General features: G+C 44.6%; 1 protein-coding gene across 4 annotated transcripts in view; it reads left to right on the top strand.

The window, feature by feature from the left end:
• The window catches only part of DPF3 (double PHD fingers 3), a 153,950-nt gene extending 134,095 nt beyond the window's left edge, over positions 1–19,855 (top strand). For 2 of the 4 annotated variants that reach the window (XM_075151983.1, XM_075151985.1), the window contains 3 exons: positions 16,386–16,498; positions 17,839–17,920; positions 18,931–19,855. In XM_075151983.1, the coding sequence (XP_075008084.1) occupies positions 16,386–16,498; positions 17,839–17,920; positions 18,931–19,001 (266 nt within the window). In that variant the 3' untranslated portion in view covers positions 19,002–19,855. Of the gene's footprint in view, positions 1–16,385; positions 16,499–17,838; positions 17,921–18,930 lie in introns of those variants that run through there. The other 2 variants (XR_012673931.1, XR_012673932.1) reach the window with 1 other exon arrangement.
• Positions 19,856–21,227: the final 1,372 nt, after the last annotated feature.

The raw sequence follows: 21,227 nt of genomic DNA, 5'->3' as shown, positions 1-21,227 counted from the left end.
CCGCATGTCAGCAGTAAACAACAGGGGTTACTCAGGAGGAGAAGAATGCGAGTTCCCGCAGCTACAATCCTAAATTGTCCTGTGAGGCAGTGGTGAGGGACGTTCACATGCCGAATTCTAAGTTGTTAGTCATCTTCTCAGTGAAATAAGGTGTTCTGCTCCATACAAGCACGGGAGGATTTTGTCGGCTGCCAAATCTGCTCACAGTGGATAGCGCAGGATTGTTCACTGTCATGTGTGATGCAGTCTAGTAAGGATGCAGGGTAGCCTTGTGTCCTAGGAGAAGGGTATTGGACTTGGCTCTGAGATTAGCTTCTCCACTGTAACAGGGGTGCCAGATGTACCTGTTGATATACACCCAGGGTACAGATAGAAAAAGCGGGTTTGTTAATGTGGCTTTTGTTGGCTTTCGGAGTGAAAAAAGCTATTTCTACAAAAAATGCATCCTGACTAGGTGAAGCTGCCAGAGAGCCTGATCCTTCATCGTGTTTCTTGCACACCTAAAACTCAAACTCACCTCATTGAAAGGTTTCCATGTGTCAGTAGCAGCAGATTTTGTCCTCTTTCCCTTCCCCTTCTCCTTCCCAGATTAACACATAGGGCCAAAAATAACCATGTAAGATGTCTGGTAGACCTGAGTCCTGCTCCCACTAAGTTAAATGACAAAATTTATGTCCTAAGCGGGCTCTTTAGCAGGATGGTTTTGTTTTGTTCATTTTGTTGGTTTCTAAAATTGCAGTGGTGAACTGCCTCTAGAGAAAAAAAGAAATCAAATTTTATTTCATCAAAATATAACAAGACGCACAACTGTAATGAAGATTTGCAAACTGTAGGGTCTGTGTTCAGTTTGTGTAATATTCCTTCCAAATAAAAGTTCTGCTTCCAACATCCCTACTGTATATTCCTCTGTAAATATTACTTTATCAAACTGATTCCACAAGGTCTTTTTTAGTGAAAATAATCTTCTTTTAAAAAGACATTGTTGAATAACATACTTGTACATAAACTTTTCTAAGCTCTCCATTGTTTATAATACTCTCTTTGAAGCTTAAAATAAAACTTCCTCCTCTATTGATTTTGTTTCCCTTTTCCATTTTGTAAATTATGACTTTTGTCCCTGGATTTTGCTTTGTATTTCTTAATGAAGCATGATGTTAACCAACAATTCTCTTCCTTTTTATCTTTTACTTTCTCTTCTCCATTCATTGGACCTCAGAAACTGGTCCTATTGCTTGCTATAGTGAATGTAGGGAGGAAATAAAGTACTGCTTTTATGTAGGACTCATTTTAAGAGTGTTTCCTATCATTTGGTGATAATACAGGATCTTCCTAAATGTATTTTAATAACGTTTTCCATGAGATTAACAGAGTTGCATTAAGTTAATTTAGATTCAAGGATGGAGTCTAAATTATATGAGAGCTTTTTGTATAGATTTTGGTTACATTGCCTTAGGGAGTCTTGACTCTACCTATGCCATTTCTAATCCAGTCACTGGAGTAACTGGAAACAGTGGTTCCCTTTGCTGCATTTCACAGCGCAGGCACGGGCCCTCCCTCTCCCTTTACACACATTAAATTAGTAGTATGGTTGTATAGGTTGGAAAGAGAAAGAGAAAATACTGTTTCAGATTAGATGCCATCCTTTTAGGAAACTCTGTGTGTCCTCTTCCCTAATAGGCCTGTTGTCGTTTTTATGAAGCTCTGTTGCCTTTCCTCTGCCTTCCCATCAATTTCTCTGCTACCAGTAGAGGCTATAGATGGCCCTTTTTACTTTGGCAGCTGCTTGCAAAAATAGCAGCTGAGGTGTAGTTTTTAAGAGATCTTCTGATGGGGGTACAGATCCTTTAGAGTAGTCAACTGCCCCCCCAGCAGATTAAATGGCAAATAAGTCCTAAAGAACACGTCAGAAATGAATCCAGTCAGGCAATATAGGAATTGAACAGAATTGTACAGATGGGCTCCTACCTGCCTAATTTTTAACAGTTGTGTGTGACAGAGTATGTGTCTTTGCAGCAGAGAATTAACTATTTTTGGTCGTCTTTTATAGCCTTCCCTATGAAGTTTTATTTTTCACATGTGTAATTTTAATTTCCATTAGTGTTTTGTTTCTTCACTCTTTCTTCAGGTGAACATGACTTGAAAACTTCACTGCTTGCCTTCAAACCTTCTCTTTGCCTATGCAAAGCCTTTGGCTGATTCATTGGAGGAAGGAGGAAACCAAAAGGCAGTTCAGCTACCTTTGCTGTCCTCAGTCACTGAGGCTCTTGGGAACCTGTTTGGAATGTGATAGAGCAGCTCATGGGCTTCTTACTGGGTTGTCCTCAGCTGTTCTGTGGCTAAAAAGGTCTTTCCTTCCTTTTCACCTGTTGGGCACTGGGGACCAGCGGCAGCTGAAAAGGTGGGGTAAAGTGCTACCGGTATTTCTGAGCCGTGCTGAGAAGGTAGCTATGATGCTCTCCTTAGAGTGCATATTGGGTGATAGGATTGCTGGTTTTAAAGCCCCTCCTAGCAACTTCCAATCTCCTTTCTGCGATTTGCTCTCAGATATTCTTATAATAATCTGAGTTGCAGGCCTACAAAACTACTTTTGGGGCAAGTAATCTTCTTTTCCTGCCCCAAAGCAGAGCGAGGAGGGAGGGTATGTGATGACAGATCCTGAGCTCCCGGCCATTGCTGCTTTTGTTGTTCTCCTAGCTCCTCTTGAGCTTTCTGCTGTGCTGCGTAGGACAGAGAGACCCAGACGGAGGTTGGACTGAGGGCAAAGCTGAATGCTGACAAATCAAAGAAAGGAAAGCTGAAGAAAGGAAGGAAGGAAACTGCTTGTAGCATCAGTGCACTTTTCTTGTTCAATAGGTCATCTCCCATCCTAACTCAGTTGTCATTTTCATTGTCCTCAGTGTGATGGATGCAGAGAGCAGAGCTAGACATTTCTGCTAAGGTAACCAGAAGTGAAAGTGTACGTCGAAATTGGCCTTTATGGATGTCTGTCAACACCCTGTTTAGATGAATGGGATCCTTCCCACCACAGCAGAGCTATTGTTACAGGCTGTCAGAATCCAGAGAACAACTCTGCATAAGTCTTATTACTTTGAACATTTTTGTGCCTTTTTTGTTTGGTTGGGGTTTTTTTTGTTGTTTGGGGTTTTTTTTTGGTGGGGTTTTTTGGTTTGGTTTTTTTTTGTTTTTTGGTTTTTTTTTAAGCTACAGGCCTGGGAATAGAAATCTTCTAAAGAAAAGTTTTAATTTTGCAGGGATTATCTGAACAGAAAAGAATACCACTGTTCCCTAAGCCGCAGAGCAGATTTACATTGGCATGCTGGCTAGGAAGGTATCTTATTTTCCTCTTTGGAGAAGGGTTCTTGCTGGTGAGAGTCAGACGTGGCAGGAGGAGGGAGTAAAAATGTCTGCCAGCATTGCGGCAGGTAATGGGTGCCCCCAAAGCCAGGTTTCCCTGGGCTGAGGCTGAGCTGAAGGCTGGCAAAGCTACGGGCTGTAATGCCGAGTTCTCTGGGTGGGCTGAAAATGGCATCAGCTTCTTTGCTTTGACCTGAACTAGAATATTGTGCTGATATAAGATTTATTCCAAACTTTTGCCTGGAATCAGGAAAAGAAAAATCTGGTTAAATTTGCATCCTGGAGTGTGAGCCCTACTTGTAATCAGATCCATCTGCCTACAGATGATAAAAAGCCCCATGACCCTTTCTCTCTAAAGCCAAGCTTTTAATGCTCGTTAGCAATGACATAAACTTCTCTGTAGCCTGTCCCATCCCTAGTGTTGAAGATGGCTGAGTAGGACCTAAATTACATAAAGCATATGTAGCAGAACACATAAGCAGTGACTACTCCCCTTAGCTTTGGCTGGACTTGTCCAAATTGTGGCTTGATGTGTTTAAGATCTCCATTGTCCCTTGGAAATTATTGTGAAATTATCCTTCCTTTGCTGCACCAAAGCTAGACATTTGCTGCAGTTTAGTCCTGTCTTTGATTTTAATGACTTAAGATGAGAGCCAACCATCTGTGGCATCTTAATTTCACCAGTATATTTTTTAAGACCTGACTGCATTTTTTGCTGTTTCAACAAATATTCTTGCCGTGTGTTAGAAAATTTTACCATATCATCTGTTATTTGATGAAGTTTTGTCCTTGCAGCCTGTAATTCTTCATGATTCCATGGTGTGAGCACCATGATGGGAGAAGGATGGCATTTACCTTTAAAAAAGCACAGATTTCTGGAGCAAAGTGTTGTGCCATCCAGGATATAATTAGAAACAGTTTTGATTAATGTTGTCTAAGATAGCTGTGGTAGCTCTGAATGGCCTACAAACCAGCTATGGCACTGTTACGGAAAAGGCAATACACCTTGAACATTGAGGCTGGGCGGTGGGCTGAAGCTCTTGGAACTGCTGCTGCCTGCCTGAGAGAGGCAGCCGCTCTGGGGAGCTTGCAGAGGGGTACTCCTTCTTTGGGATCCCAGCTGATGGGTGGTACCTCCGGAGCAGGAACAGACGTAGCCTCCCTTCAATGTCTTACGCTGAGTGGTTTTTTTTGGAGTGGAGTTTCGTTTCTCGGTGGTGTTCATCTTCCATAACCAATTCTCAGTAAGACCTTCTAGTTTATCTCTAGGTTTGCACAGGTGTTAAGAGTAATCTTTTGCTTGGACTGAAGCCCCTTCTCATTATGTTTCTTCAGTCTTTGCTGTTAGTGTCCTGGTGTCAGTGGCTTCATTGTGGACTGCAGGAAGAGAATGAACGTGACCAAATCTTTCAGATACGGTGTTCTTTTTTGAAACAGATTAGAGATTTTAAAAAATGCTGGAGAGAGTTTTGGGTTTCTTTCATTAGCCAACAGCCATTAACTTCTTCATGTGATGATTTCAGGAGTCGGTATTGAGGCCAGATCTTCAAGGTGGGAGGAAGTCATTGCATGGGAAATAGCTGAAAGCTGTGCTGTCACTAAAGGGGTACTTTTATTTTAGTGTCAGATAGCCAGTGAGACATAGCTTTCAAGTTCATGTAGCACTTTGTATGGTGGTGTTTACATGGGGTGGGTTTAAGCCTATGTTTGAGAAATTAATTTTCTCCTGTTGGTACAAATCATAGTTGCTTCACATCAGTGCTCTGCTGAGAGTGGCTTAAATGTGTTAAACAACACTAAAGTCTTTCCAGCCCTTTCCTCAGGCTCAACAACTTGTTTTATGGTGCAGTGGATTCTGCAGCTGGATCTTGGCTCAGAAGTCTCATCCATTGCTGAGATATCTGGGCTTGGGCTTCTTAAAGAACAGGTCCCAGCTCTTCTCAGGTCTTTCCACACTGACTGTGTCTCTGAATGTGTCCATCAGCCTGGAGGCTTAGGAGAGTTTTTAACTATCCACAAACTCTCTCTGGGTTGAATTCAGATTGTTTTTGTACTCTTCAGGCATCCAGATGGTCCAGAGCCATGTATTCCTTCAGCTGGAGACGAGGACCTTCCCTGTGTTAGGGAGCTTCATTTCCCTTGCAAGGCCAGGTCAGCCACTTCATTAATTATTTCTCCCAGACCCCTTCCTCACTTCCACTAAGGGTGAGATTTTACAAGTACTTAGCGATCTGAAAGAAAAAAATGGAGAAGAATTTCCTAAGGACATCTCCACCCATTAGGTTCCTCTGTGACTGTTTACATATTTACGGGTCTGGCATTATGTGAAGAAGAACTAATCCCCATTAGGCTCACTGCAACTATCATTGAAAATTGCCAAACATCTCTTGGGTGAGGGGATCCCACCTAACAGTGAATGTCGCAGGTGATGAACACCCTTAACAGCTGTTAAAGGTGAGAGGAGTTGGGGTGCCCAGAACCTGGTCAGACCAGCCTGTAGGAGAGGACTTCCCAACCTCTTTGCCATTAGCAGAACCACCAAGCAACAGTCCCGCTAGCCAATGTAGCAGCCAGCTAAGAGCAGGGTCAGAAGACTCACAGATCCCTGTAGTACCGTGGAAGATCATTTTCTGGCATTAAATACGATAACGTTCTACTTTTGTATAGTTCTTCTGCGGTTCCTCTGGTGCTGAAAAGGAGCAGGACTAGTGAACTGTTTAATGAGGGACGTTTGTGTCCACTGCCGTGGAACTAGCTAATTTCTTGTTTAATCCGATGTGATATTTAGCTGCTATGAAGTATCGGTTGTGTAGGTTAAAGCAACGCTACTCCCTCGTTACAGGTTAAAGAACGGCCTGCACTTTGACTTGGCTAATCTGGGGCGGAAGGACTGGTGAGCTCTGAGATAAAAAATCATGGATTTTAATCTGGTGGTTTTCCAGTGAAAAACAAACAAAAAATCCTACTGTTTTGGTGTCTCTGGCAGCGTTTTGTTGGACAGTTGCTCAAAAAGGCTGTTCAAATAACTGAACTGAAAAATACCACGGTGAGGAGAACAGATTTTGGTTTGATTCGAAATGAAACGCATTCTCTTTTTCTCAATGAAACGACCCTTTCCCTTCCTTTCCTACTGCCAAGTGTGCGCAGGCTTGAATGAAACATTTCATTTGCGAGTATTTTTCCCTCTCTTAAAAACAATTCCATCAAGCTGACTTTTGAAGCAAGTACTGCTCCAAAATGAAAATCCGACTTCTTGTTTGTGAAACACTGGCACAAAATGTCTCACCCTTTCTGAAAAATCAGTTTCTCCCTCTGCCGCCTCTTAACCCTTTCTCCCCTCCTGCTTGCTTTTGACTGAAACTACTTCATTCAAATTCACTCCTTCACTCAGATGTTTAGATCACCCTGAAATTGCATTTTTTAGAGAGTAAACTGAGACATTTCGCTCCCCCCTCCCGAGCACGTACTGATGCTCCGCAGGGTGCAGCTGTACCTCTTACTTCCCTCTAGATATTGATGTTGCTGGGACTTCGACGGGGAAGTGAAAACTGGCTGCCACGTTGATGAAATCTCGATTGGCACTTAGAAATTCCCAACCAAACAGGGGGTTTAACTAACGGAGAAGGGAAAAAATCAGCAGATGATGGGATTTTTCCAGCTTCTGGCGCTGCATTAAAACAATGGAGAGCGTGTGTGGAGAGCACTGCCCATTCGGCAGCTGAAAGGGTTTCTTTAAATCAACGAGGGACTGAAGTAACTTGCTCCAAATTAGTTTTGTTTGTGTTTAGTTGAGTGAGGCAGTTCTACTTATGCCTGAATATACAATCACATTAGCAACAGTGTAAATTATGCTTGCGTGGGAAAGTCAGGCCTCTTGCATTTACAGCATGTTTGCATCGGTTATCAACTATTTACCCATCGTGTGCTGAATTTCTTTACCTGGATGATACATGGTTACCTCATGTAACAGCAATGAGGTCACTGCCTATGCAATGGCATGGTGTGTTCTGCGTAGTTAAGTTTATTTAATATTAAAATGATGACATTTAAATAATTTCTCTGGAGTTTGCCATTTGATTTGAAATTTCTGGAACCGTGCTGCCAGGGAATTAGTCTAGAGTCGTTCCTTAATCTTTCTAGAAAGAAAGTTTGTCCAGAGATTAGTAACACTCTCTCCTTTTTCCCTTTCCTGTCCCCTAATTCATCAGCGTAAACCCAGCCTACCCCGTTTTCAATCGACAGTTACTTTTACGGGACTGCTGTTTCCTGGCCCGTGGATGAAATCACCTCTGAAGTTCTCCCCGCAGCCCTCGGTGCTTGAGGAGGACCGCAGCGGTGCAGAGGGCTTGTCTTGATGCTCTCCAAACTGACTGGGTGGACATGGCCTGTTTTTAGTGAAGAGGTGCCCACGTCGTGGAAACATTGCCTCCGTCATGCTCTCCCGCGTAATCCCAGCGGAGAAACCCCGGTCAGAGCTCCGTTTCCCCGGGGAAACGACGTGTCCCATCCCCTGCCGCCGCCAGCTCGGGTTAGACACACTTTGTCATGTCAGCGTGAAAACGCTGGAGTCGGTCTTTGCAAGCACTACCTTGATAACACGGGTGCGCTGGGCAGCGCTGGGCGTCCCTGCAGACGTGCTGCCATCTGTGTGGCTGTGTTAGCGGGGCAGTTTAACACCAGGAATATCGGGGAAGGGCCAGGTATTTGGACAGCAGACGTGGGTTCAAGCAGGTAGCGGAGTCCTTGTTCAGGTTAAAGGGAGGGGAGGAAAGGTAGAGCTGATATCTTGTTTTATGGGGGGTTTTAACAAAGGTAAGGCTCTCGGGAAGGCTATTCAGGCTGCCGTTTCCCTAGCATTTTAAATACCACCCCAATCCTCTGACTATAGCTGGAGATTTTGGCTCTCCCAGGGGGAAGGAGATGTTCTAAATGGGCTGCCAGGGAGGTGGATTTAATGCACTAGGAAGAACTGGCTTCACCAAGTTAAGAAGCAAAACAAAACCCAGTCCTCCATTCCTATTTTTAGTGTTTATGACCAAGTATTTTTGCTTGGTTGCTCATTTTGAAAGGGTTTAGTGAGCCTGCCAGTTGATTGAAAGCTCTGTGGTGTGTGAGCTGGCCTGGCTGGGGAGCCTGCAGTGCATAGCGACGAGGTCGGAGCTGCGCCGGAGGTTTTTTTCCACTGCAGTTTGTTGAAGGGTAACAAAAATGTCCCCTGGGCAAAGGGGATGTTGGCTTTCCAGGTTGTGGTGATTCATCTTGTCTGGATAAGCAGCCTTCCTCCCACTCCCGCATTTTCATCTCCATCTACCTCACCCCTACTTCACTCTGCCACCAAATGCAAAACCTGCCCTGCATTGCGCGGGCGGCGTTGCTGGGGGGGTCTCACGCAGCCGCCCCCCGCGAGGTGTACCTGCTGGGCAGCATTAGCATTCGGTGCCCGTCCTCCTGGCCAGTTCGCGCTCTATAAATGGGTTTATTCTCGTTATTAGGAGCTATGTCCCTGGCATATGGAGTCCGTGCGGTGCCTGCAGGCAGGTTTCCTTCCTGTTGGTGTTGGTAGGCAGCCCAAGTGCCTCCTGGCAATTAGCAGATCGTTACCCATAATGCGGCGCGCAGCGATGCAGCCTGGTGAGTTTTCTGGAGGTCACTCTGACCTAATTCACCCCCAGGAATTGTACAGTGCTGGCATGACTTACCAGTGCATTAACAAGCTGATGCTTCAGCACGAGGTTATTTGAGTGCTTCCACATTATTTTTCTTAGGCAAGAAATAGCCATGTTGTCTAGCGGCCAACAGTGGCTAATAGGGGCTGGTCTGGAAGAGGAGGGAGCAGAGCGCTGGCTGGTTTTGAGATGGGACATCGCGGGTGCGCAGCATTTCCTTTGGCTTTAAGGTTGGGGGCCATTTCTGATCCCCCTGGGTTGCAAATGCTCAGAGCCCAGTTGCCGCCTTACTTCCGCGCTACCACAGCATCTTTGCAGCGAACTGAGCGGCGTGCGTCAGGCGGGTGCCTGAATCCCCGCTGCTCGGCCTCGGAGGGGAAGACAGAGGAGCAAGACTCTGCCCCAGAGCTGCCGCAGCCCAAACCCCTGGATGATATGACATGGAGGTGCAGATTTCAGCCTGTCCCAGGTGGTTTTGGAGGGGCAGGCGTGTCTGGCCAGAGGGGGACCCCCACACAGCAGCGGGCACCCCGGCAGGGCTCGTCCTCCCTCTGGGCAAACCTGAGCCCAGAGCAGAGGGCTTGGCTGCAGCATCACCAGCCCAAATCAGGGTGTTCTCCTAGGGCGGTGACTTGTATACGCCAAAGTTAATTGTCGGCAGTTTTTAGAAGCTTTTAAAATCTGTAACGTCTGTTTTTCATTTCTCCCTGCTAAGATATGTGGGGCTGGACTGTGATGCTGAGGAAGGGGGGCCACACAGGGAAAGACACACACAAGCCTATCGCAGTAAAACTGTTTTAAAACATTTCTCAGGTGGTTTTCCTGTAAGACTCGTGGCATCTGCTACCAAGGGGATGGTGTGCAGGGAGAGAGTGATTTGACTGACTAAACCATTAGGATGCCCAGAATAACCCGCTCTGGGCTTCTCTCTTTGCGTCACCTCCGAATCCCACCCAGCTCCTCCCGCCACCCCGTGCCAGACAGAGTTACTCTGCCTTGTCCGCGGCTAATCTGGGTGCACGTGAGTCTGTGTATGCACAGATCCTTCATTTTGTTTATGCACGTGAGCAGCCTTTGAGCCAAGCTCTGCTCTCGACCTACCCTCTGTAGCCCAGGCTCTTTGTCCTAGCTGATCCTCTTGATGCTTAAAAATGTTTCAGAGGAAATTATGCAGCGTTGTAGAGTCAAAGCTGGGAGCGAGTTGAACTGGTGGGCGGACTTTCCTCAGGCAACAAAATTTTCCGGGGAGTGCCTCAAGATGAGGGATGTTTCGGTAGGAGCTCACTCCCCCTGTGCCCTTTGGTGTTTGCATAGCTAAAGCAACAGCAGGGTAGTGCAGGAGAGCGAGCTGCAAGTGCCACCTCCCACACACCGCCATTTTATAAATTCCTCAAGATCTCCAGTGTTAATTGCTTTCAAACACAGGTCTGTCCTGCCTTCAGTTCCCATTGACTCCAATTACACCTGCCTAACTGCGACTGGGACTGAACCACTATCTTTTGCACAGGGATTTTATTTGTCCCTTGGGTGAGCAATTAAACCGGCTCTCTTCTCCCGGTGCCGAATATTCGAGCAATAGCTTGTAATTTATGTCTCTTTTTCCACTGGAACTGGCAGTACCGAGAAGCAAACCACCACCTCCGGAGTGCAGCTGGCTGCCAGTCCCGGGTGCTAATGCAGCAGTGCCCCTTCCCTTTCTGCGGGCTCGGTGTAGGCTCCGTCCACGCTGGCCAGAACGATATAGGGCCAGGAAATGAAATAATAGGAACTATAAGCTCTGCTACAGCTGAATGGTTTCAGAGCTCCATCAATTATTAAAGGCGTTAATTCTTCCACAATTACTGGCATATTGCGGCATATTAGATTAGAGGAAAGTTGGTCCCTGACCAAATCAGACTGACCAGCCTATTCACTGAGGTGCCCGCGTCCTTTCGGACTCATTTCTGTAGCGGAGTTGGTGGTGCTGGAACACAGTGCCTTGGACATGGGGAGAAACAGCCAGGTTTTCTCATTTCCATCAGGACATAGAAATTCAGGGTGGTAATATTTCCTCTCCTCCTTTTCTGTCTGGTAGTAATAAAACCCAATGGTGCCTATGGGTTTGCATTTGTTTGTTTTTCTTAAGAAACGGGATTCAGCAGGGCTCTGCGCCGAAGGGGGTGAGACAAGAGCTCTTCACCTGCAGCCTCTGACAGCCACCCCTGCCCCGGCCGCCGGGAAATCTGTTTTATTTTTCTATAGTGAAATACTCCTGCTTCCCTGTATCACGGAGGCATTGTGGCAGGTGGTGCCTTGGATCCTCACCCCACAAACACTTTTGAAGGCTTCTGTTTATGAGTACCTCCATTTGAGGAGGCAGGTGTAGGTCCCTGCATCGTAACGTCTTGACGCTGCAAGATGGGAAGGGACGGGAAAATGCCAAGAGCTTCCCATCCTCATCCCTTAGTAACGTTTGGGCTTTTTCTGAGAGTTGCAGCAACTCGAGCCCTGGGATTCTGGCAGAGCCAAGCCTTTTGGTGTGGTTGGATGGTTTGGGTTTTTAAGGGCCCTTTCTAATCTGTTGTTGACACTACGTATCTATAAGCATGCATTCTTAGAAAGACAAACGAAGGCTAAATTTTTATATCTTAACTATAAAATCGTATCCCTTATTAGAATTACAAGTTACTTTTCCCTTCTTTTGTACAAATAACAGTGATAATTCTGTCTAATGATGGCAGTGGTCATAGCAATGCTTATTCAATCTTAGCAGGAGGAAATTTTGCAGTTTCTTCGTATGTAAAACTTCCATTATTTGGATGGGGTTCCTCTGACATAGGTCATTATATCTGTAATATGCATTTATAGTTGTTTAAAGACCTGAATAGTTTATGGAATAAATTCTGATGATATAGCCAGGAGCCCTGTGGGTTTTCATTATGCTATTGATTAAAAAGCCCACCACTACACAGTGAAGATAAAGGAAAGAATTGGAAACTGGGTGAAAATTCCTTTTACTCTATATAAATTATTTCACATTTGTTTTAAAAAAGGAGACTTTGCTTATTTTTTTCCCTCAAGATAATCTCTGCCTTTGTTTGAAAAAGGTTATTGATTGGATTGTTAACTTAAATAGTCTGTGGCGGGTGTGACAGAGCACATGGCTGCAATTAATCTTGCGATGCAGAATCCATTATTGAAGAAGCACTAATGAGCCGTTCTAAGGCCTTCAGTGGTCACAGAGCGCCTGGGAGCAGCAGACTGCTCCTGCCCTTTAATGTCAGTTTTGGTCTTTAGTGTTATACAGCCAGTGTAGGCAGAAGAGGTTTTTAGATTATTTTTTTTTTTTTTAGGGTATTTATGTTAAAATTCTCCTTACTACCAGTCTGCAGTTGCACCGGGTACGGGAGGAAAGAAATGGTCTCTGAATGCGTTCGCCCCTCGCTCCTCCGACCAGATGTCTGGTGGACATAGTGTACAATTAGAGCCAGTGGCATGTGAAACACGGGTGTCACTATAAAATATGGTCTCAGTCGCAGGGTTCAGATCCAGAGGAGAGTTTTGACAAAGATGAGGGAGCTTTCAGGCCTGATCTATACTTTAAAATATTGCTTTAAGACAAAGGGATGAGCTGTTGGAAACCTTCTCACTGCAAGTTTTATTGTCTATGTTGTTTATAGCTATTGCGGCGTAGCAAAAGTTTAGGTAGAGAATAGTTATGGTAGATTAGAAACTGTCGATGTTAATATATCACCTTCTCCTTCACAGAACTGCTCCCGGGGTGGATTTTAGAGGTCTGTCTATTGACTTTGGTGACACCATAAATATGTGTTACTTCATCCCCCTGTTAGATCTGCGGAGCTGGTACAGACATGTGAGAGTGATCCAGGGTTTGCCAGGGCTGAGCCACCACCTGAATTATTAACTGAGTTCCAGCTGCAGACTCTTTGCTGCCCACCTTCGCTGTAGCAAATGCCGTTTATCTAAAGATTAGCAAAATAAGAGTGTTTCTTCATCTTGATCACATAAGTGATGAAATTAAGCAAGAAAGACCTTTCCAGCTCTCTGGCTTGTGTGCCACCGCAGTGTCTGTAACTTGAACCAAATTTTGGACTGCTCTTTGTGTAAAGCAAAATTGTTTGTGAGCTGAACTAGCCTTTTTTTTTTTTTTTAATTTGAATTTTAATTTTTGAATCTGAATCTACCTATAGTACCCCGCCATATGCAGCTACAGGGCTTTGACTTCAAGTATTCTGCCACAGAGGGAATGCCAAGGAGTGCTGTGATATGGAGCAGGGATGGCGTTCACTAACACCGCTCCAGGAAGTCTTGGACGTGTGAAGTTTCTCATAGGTCATGAAAAACACTGGGTTTTGAACCAAAGTAGCAGGAAAATAGAGAGATTGTGAAGAAGGAGAGCAGGGAGGGATGGAAAAAGAATTTTAATGTTTTGAGTATCAGCTGACATGCTTGCCGTACGCTGCAGTGCCTCATCACGCTGCGGCATAAGTGAAAATAGTCTTGCCAACAGCATTAGGTTGGGGTCATGGTACCACAAGGCACATTGTTTAATGTGAAAGAGGATCTGACTTGGAGGCTGAAGAAAGACATGTCCATGAGGAATTCTTTTTCCCTTAGACGTGTCATAAGCCCTGGGCTAACAGAGAGCAATCTGCGGCTATGCAGACATGGCTGTGGGCATTTGTTGGACCCTTTCGTAGTCACAGCATTTGGAGAGAGAGCCCAATGGAGTGAATAAATTGGTATTTTTTTTGCAAAAGAATCTTGCATTGCTGCTAAAAAGAAGCCACCATGGCCCTCACTCCACTATTAATATTTTCTAAGCGATCCTTAGCCCGCAAGAGCCCATTTCTTTTAGGCTTGTGGTGGGTGTGGTTCTAAGAAGGGCTCTGCAAAATAGGATGGATCACTTCAAGGATGAGGCACCATTGATACGAGATGCAGCACAGAAAACCTGCAGAGGTGTTTTTGAGGCAAATGAGGAACGAGGCAGTCAAGACTGATAGCTGGAAGAGAGCAGGAATGGCTATGAAGGAACAGAGATAAAGTAATGAACAGAACCTGACCTTCATGTCGTTTGAGAAAGGGAGATTCTCTAGCCGGAGTCTCTGAAATGAGCAATGTATGTACGCAGGCAAGCGAGCACGTGAATGTGTGTATGCATTTAGCTGTGATTTATTTCTGTAAGTTTGATTCCATTCTTTCTGTTTCTTTTCAAATGTGACTGAAGCTATTTAACTCTCTGATTAACTCACCTCCCTGTATGAGTTGTTTTCTGTGATGTATTCCAGCACTGTACAACCTTTCTGGAAGCTGACTCGCTGCCTTTGGGATGAATTCCTCCCTGACGTGTAGTGTGGCACATTTGTTCTATTCACTGGTGTTGGAATGAGGTTCCGTGTTTGCTGTAAATCAGCTCTGGAGGAAGGTTTCAGTGTCATGTCAGGTTCTGCTAGTTTGGTAGTATCAGAAATTATGCATGAAAAGGTATCATGTCACAAAATCTCCTTCTGCACCGCTGTTGTTTCAAGGTCCCCAGAACTTTAGTTTGGACTTGGTCCACTGTAAATCTCAGTAAAATCTGACTCTTGTTTTGTGCTGACATTTCAAGGGCTCCAAAACCCAGTGATCTTCTTAGCCAATCTGAGCTCATCAGTACTGTCAAAACATTTCTTTATTCAAAGGCTTGAGTGATATGAACAATGTCATTGATCCTTCCTTCCTTAAACATCTCCTTTATTTTCTACTCAATTTCCTTAATAACTTACCTACACACATTTCTTTGCTGGACAGGCTTAGTTTTCGTATCACTACCATGTGAATATAACTGGAAAACCAAAATCCTTATTACACCATTTGGTGGTATCATGGGCACATAAAGGAAATATATTCCCTACAGCATTATTGCCTTACCCAGCAATTCTCAGCAACTGTTTGCTTCACTAGCTAGAAAATATAAAAGCTTCTTGTAGGGTGGTGATGGGTGATGCGATGACATAGCAAAATACCGCTGATAGGTCTGGTAATGAAGATAGCGCATCCATGCCCACATCTGCCTTTTGTTCTTGTTGGAGAAGCATCCTTTCTTTCTCCACTCTTAAAAAGACATTTAGGCTGGTGGAGGTGGAAAAGATTTTTTCCTGCCCTTTGGCTGTAGTCTAAAAACAGCAGATCAGCTAGAGGTAACAACCCCCCGCGCACCTGATGGTGTAAGGTTCTAGAAGTAGCACGCGGTAGTGCTGGATATGTGTACCTGTATTTCTAGGTTTTCTATAGATGAGCAAGTGGCTGTGCCCGTCCCCCGCCCCCGACTACGCACAGTGTTAACGCTTACACGCGTCAGAGAGGGACGCCAAACACGGGGCTTTCCAAGAAGGCAAGCAATAGATTACTGCAGGTGGCTTAGGGACTGCCTTAGCCTGCTCGGGGTGGTTTGGGAGTGCAGTACTTTATTTCAGCGGTATATTTTTCTTGTTTTGTTTTGCAGAAGGAACACTGATCCTACCTTTGGTTTGTTTGTTTGTTTGTATTTTCCCCTCCAGAAAGCCCATTGCTGACCCTGCTACTGTGATACCGCTGTTTTGCAAAGCTGGAGTCGACACGCATGTAGGGGCGGGGGTTGTAACTCTGGCAATTTGTCCTTCCCGATTAGATGTGACTGTTCTGCTAGCTTTCCCTTCTTTATTCCTTTCATTTAGTTCGTTGTGGGAGTTGGCTTGGGTTTTTTTCCTTTCGGTTCCTTGTTTTGATCCTGGAAGGTTAGCTGTGCAATTTGGTTTCTTCTGTGCCAACCAACATTAGTGGCAGAGCTCTTAAAAAAATTAAAAGCTGTATCCCTCCGTCCTGTCTTGCTTCTTCTCTGTACACTACTGCTTCCATTTAAGCAAAGTTTACAGAATTGCTCCACCCATTCGGACACCAAGAAAGGAAGCTCTGAAATGGAGAATAACCTCATTTCCACCAGGTCCTTCAGTCCGGTCGAAACAACGCTAATTGAAACTGTAGTCCAATTTCTATTAAGATGGATGGGCTCTCTCTGAAATTGGGTTTGTTTCTGATTTCATCCTTTCTCTTGTTTCGTTTCCAAAAAAAGCCCCACAAAAACCAAATCCAAAGCCAAACCATTTTTAAGAGCTCTGAATAAAACTGCTTTGCCAATGGGGAATGGGTGGGGATGACTCTGATTTTCTCTTGTGCCCGGCAGCGAAAGGGTTAATGCCTGCTTTCCTCTTTGATATCTATTAGTTGCAGCCCATGTTGTGATCAGTCCATGTCCATGTGCGTTTTGTTCCCAAATTTAATACCGGTTAATTAACAAGCAATAAGTGAGCTTTAACAATGACAGTTGTTTTCGATCTTCCTCAGGACACCCGACCTGCCTGCAGTTCACCACAAACATGACTGAGGCGGTTAAAACCTATCAGTGGCAGTGCATTGAGTGCAAATCCTGCAGCCTTTGTGGGACCTCTGAGAACGATGTGAGTTCATTTACCTTTTCACGCAAATAAGCGTCACTGCAAGCTACCGTCATGCCCGCCCTTGAGGAGCACGTGGCAATGGTGTGGGTCATGGCTTTACTGCTGCTTCCATACTTCTCTGAGGAAGAGCCACCCTGAGAGTAGAGATGGGCTTCTCCCCAGTGCCCCCGTACAGCCGTCGGGCTCTGCTGAAATCACCACGGGTATCATGTAGGGCCACTTGAGATGGCGATACTTCTGGTTTGTGTGCTTATTCAATAGAAATTAGCTGGAGGCCATGAACTCATGTTGCAGGGAGCTGCACAAGAGTGGTGGGTTCAATATGGTAATCCGGAGTAGATGTGAATGGGTGATAAGCGAGAGATGGCAGGTATGTTTCTTCTGTCCCTGATTTTGCTTACCTTCTTGGCATGATTTTTTAATCTTAATTATAAGAGATGGGAAACATGAAAGCATTTGAACTGGGATGGCTGGGCCTCGCTCTAGTCACGTAATCACCTGTCCCAGTGATTTCTAAACCATGATCCAGAGGCTGCAGCTCGACAGTGTCCTCTCCGTGAGGTTTTCAGTTCAAATCTGATGCTAAGGGTCCTTGGTAGTCTGTGAGAAACTTGGAGAATTGACAGTGGCTGGAGAACTTTGGAGGCAATTGGCTGAGACTACATTCCCTATAGCAGAATAAATTTGAAGCCTGAGATTTTGTTTTGCTTTATCAGTAAATAAGGAGATCTGAAAACAGGAAGCTGTTCTGTGTTAGGAGTCATGGAATACTTCAGAGCAGGTTTTTCCCCCCGAAAGTATGAAAGAGCTGCAGACCACATGGTGGGATCATGTCATTTCCATCTGTTTCACAGAGCTCTCGCTACTCAGCTGAGTTTTGGAGAACTGGCTAAGTCCAGGCTTTTGATGGGAAAGGTTTCCCCTGAAGGGATGAGATCCAGCACGTGGTCTGCACGTGGTCACCCCCAGCAAAGTGGGGATGCCTGTCCTCTTCTCTCAGTACAGCATATCCCTGGCCTAACAGCTTTTGCTCCTGCATCATGAGGCCACCTGGGAGAGGAAGTCCTCCACCTCTCAGAGAGATTTTCCAGTTAGCAACTGAACTGTCTTTGTGATGAGAAGGGTGGTGGTTGATCTTGGACGCACAAACGTGATGCCTTTTACGTTCCCAATAGTCTCTTAGTCTCTAGGTTGCAGCTCTGCGTTCCTAGCTGAGCAGTGCTGGTTACCATGCTTATGTTTTCATCTTGGCAAGAGACTAACTTACATCGTTTTCTCTCTCTCTTCTCCTCTCTTTCTCTCCATGTTTCCCTACTGTCTCCCCAACAACCCTGCCTCAGGACCAGCTGCTCTTCTGTGATGACTGTGACCGTGGCTATCACATGTATTGCTTGAATCCACCAGTCTTTGAGCCCCCAGAAGGTAACATGTGTTAGAAGTCTGCTTTGAAAGTCCTTGTGGAGAAGGGAAGAATTTCAGAAAGGTGGCCTGGGCCACGCAGAGTTAAGGAAGCAGTAGCAAAGCAGAGGCAGGTAGCACTGGAAAGAAAGACAATTGATAGACGTGGAGGTCTAGTGTGATCTGAGATGTCCTGTGCAATCTTGCCTGGTGTCTACCTCCTCTTCCAGGACATGGCTCTTTTGTGGGTCATGGGTAGCTTTGGAAGTCCCAGATGGCACTGGGCACCTCAATTTAGTCAACTGAATTGAGCTCCAGTGAGAAAGAAAGGCCCAGACAGGGAGGTCCTCTCTGGAATAGCTGAGAGTCTGTTGTCAGGAGACTGGATTGAGAGGAATGACCTTCCTTGTTCTCCGGTCCATCTGTGTCTCAGAAGGGTGAGAGCTTTACAGTCTGTATTGCATTGGGTATGTAGTTCTGTCCTCCGCAGGGGATTCAATCTGAATATACTACAGCTGGTTGTAGTTTGTCAGTTGGGTGGGGAGCCGAGGAACTAGTCCCTTACCGTTATTGATTCTCTGACTAGAATCTGCAGAGAGCAGTAGAATTGGAGAAGGAGACGTGCAAGTGCAAATGGCTGCGGCTCACATGAGGGGCGAGACAAGAATAATTACAAATCAATCATGCATTCAGGAGCTAAATGTTTGTAACTTTGATAAAGAAGGAGCTAAATCAGGAGGAGAAAATTTTGAAATGAAGCTAATAATTAGCTAAAGGATTCTGTTTGACTGGGAAGTGGTGTATTGAGTGTATGAAAATATAAAACACCTAATGGCAATGCACACCCCAGCTGTGTTGTAACTTCTGTAGAGAGCCTATGTACACAACACCGAGGGCAGCAGAGCCTGCTTCAGAAAAATACAGGCAATTCCAATGTTAGGAATATTTGATATCTTGTTCAAGCCGATCTTGACATAAGCTCTGAGTGCCTGGGTTTGATGTCATCCCTATAAGAAGGATTTCTTCATTTGCAGGGAGCTGGAGTTGTCATTTGTGCCGGGAGCTGCTCAGAGAGAGAGCATCAGCTTTTGGCTTCCAGGCCTGAGGAGCTCCAGCAGTCAAGAAACACTTTGTTCCTGGTGTTGCCATACCAGCACACAGTTCTCATCCAGAACATAAAGACACAACCCGCATCAAAACGAACGGACACTCAAATACAGGAAGAGGTACCTGTGGTGTTCACTGTCACTAATGCCGTACCTCCTGGGCTCTGCTGGAAGGATCACCTACTTTCCCGATGCTCTGGATGAAATCTCTTCACTGCTATGCATGGTTGCTGCTTACTGTTACGGGCTCACATGCATTATAGAAGGGGGAGGGTTGTTATATCGACATGGAGAAGTCAATTTTGTGTGGCCTTGTGCTTTCTGTTTAGTCTTCTTTTTAAAGAAGAAGTAATAAGATATCTCCCAAGAAATTATTGGTGAGTACTTTGGCTGGGAGCAGCACCGGTTGTTTCTCTTCACAGGCTTGACTGGAAATCTCTTTACTGCAACAACTTTGTATTCATGGGGGGCTTTGAGAGTTGCATTAGTTCAAGACTTCCCGGGTCATGAACAACACGTTCATGAGAGAACTCATGAGAGAGTTGTCACTGAGAGAAGCACTGATCAAAAATTTTTGGGGTGACACTTTATCCCTTGGATCAAAGGCTTTGATTTGACAGATCTTTAGAAATCTGGTTTTAGTATCTCTGAAGGAAGAACAGTACCAGTATGTACACACAGAGATTCTTAGAAAAGTCTACCGTCTTTGGTATTTCAGGATATTCAGGCACACTGTCCCACTGCAGTGCCAGCATACAATCCAGACTCATCTTTTCATTTTTGTTCAGAAAGGTGTGAATGGTTAGGTGTGTAACTGACTTGCTGTTTAGCTCAGAAAACTGAACAAAAGAAAAACGTCATCTTAAGTTGATTGTAGAAAATAAAATTGTCAGTTTTCTGAGCAATCTAAAGTAAGCTGCAAAAAGGAACAACTTTGGCTTAGGGTCAAATGAAGCACTTTTGATTAATTTTTTGAAATTTATAAGCTAAAATGTTCTGCAATTGAAAGTTGCATTTTATTCGGGGAATTGCCTAATCAGGACTTCCAGCATTTTGAAAGTGTTACTGATTTTTATCAAAGTAATTACCAAGATCTATCTGAATTTTCAAATAATCTTGCCCCCAAATTCTCTAAAACCGCATTTTTGGCAAATGTGATAATTTGGCAAAAAACCTTCACCAGCTCTAAAGAAGGGAATAATTTACTGAACCTAATATGAAAAGAAAGATTTTCATAATGATTTTAAAATTGAAATAGAAATAGTTGTACTTTATTTAAACAAACCTCTACATGTGAAATGGAGAAACATTAAGCAAGAGCATCAACTGAAAAAATATTATTACAGTTGAGTCTCTTTGAATAATTTAAGACATCACTAGGAGGACAAGTGAGTACATTAAAGAATTTTTACCAGATACATCTTTAAGGTTAAAAACCTGCAACTCCCCGAACTGCCAAGTAGCTCAGAACGACCATTTTCTTGGGTATGATGTATATTACTTTCTATGCATAGATTTAAGTGGGTTTATAATATAAATTTAGCAGAGTCCCAAGCAGCATGTGACTCGGGTTGCTTGTACAAGTAGGTAAGGACACTGAGGATTATATTTGGCATATTTATATTGGTTGAAACTTTTCTGCAAAATTAAATGTCCCCGAACACTTGAAAGGACATTGTGAAAGAATATCGGTGAGCTAATTTTTCTTCCTTCTCCTGCTGATTACACTTAGTTAGAATGAGCTATACTGACCTAATGCACTTTCCTTCATTATTTAGGTAGTTTCTTCACCTTTTGCATTTTGTTCAGCTTGCACGCTGAAAGTAGCCACGTCAGCTGCTGGATTCTTCCACGAACTGTCGCAGCCTCTTCTCAGGCTGCAGCAGGAGTATTTTAACCTGTTAGAAAAAGGCTTTACTAAGGTTTAGAAAGTATTTATCCTAGTCGTATTGGACCAAATCTCTCCCAGAGCAGCCGCACCGGCTGCTTGTGAAATTCATTCAATACCTTAAGCTTTCCGTGTGACGGCCCCTCAGACAAGCCGAGAGCACAAAGAAATTTGAGCCTCAGGTGCGGGGAGGGTAAGCGGGAGCCCGTGGACCTGCGTTAGGTGTCTGGTACCTGTTGGGACAAAAGTCTAGAAAAAATGTACAATGAAGCGTCTTCCTCCCGGTCTGGAACGGCCCTGGCCCTGGGGAGCCCTCGGGGCCACGGCTCACCCGCAG

This window comes from Calonectris borealis, chromosome 5 (genome assembly GCF_964195595.1).
Source record: "Calonectris borealis chromosome 5, bCalBor7.hap1.2, whole genome shotgun sequence".
Taxonomy (NCBI): Eukaryota; Metazoa; Chordata; class Aves; order Procellariiformes; family Procellariidae; genus Calonectris; species Calonectris borealis.
This window is presented reverse-complemented; position numbering and strand designations above follow the sequence as displayed.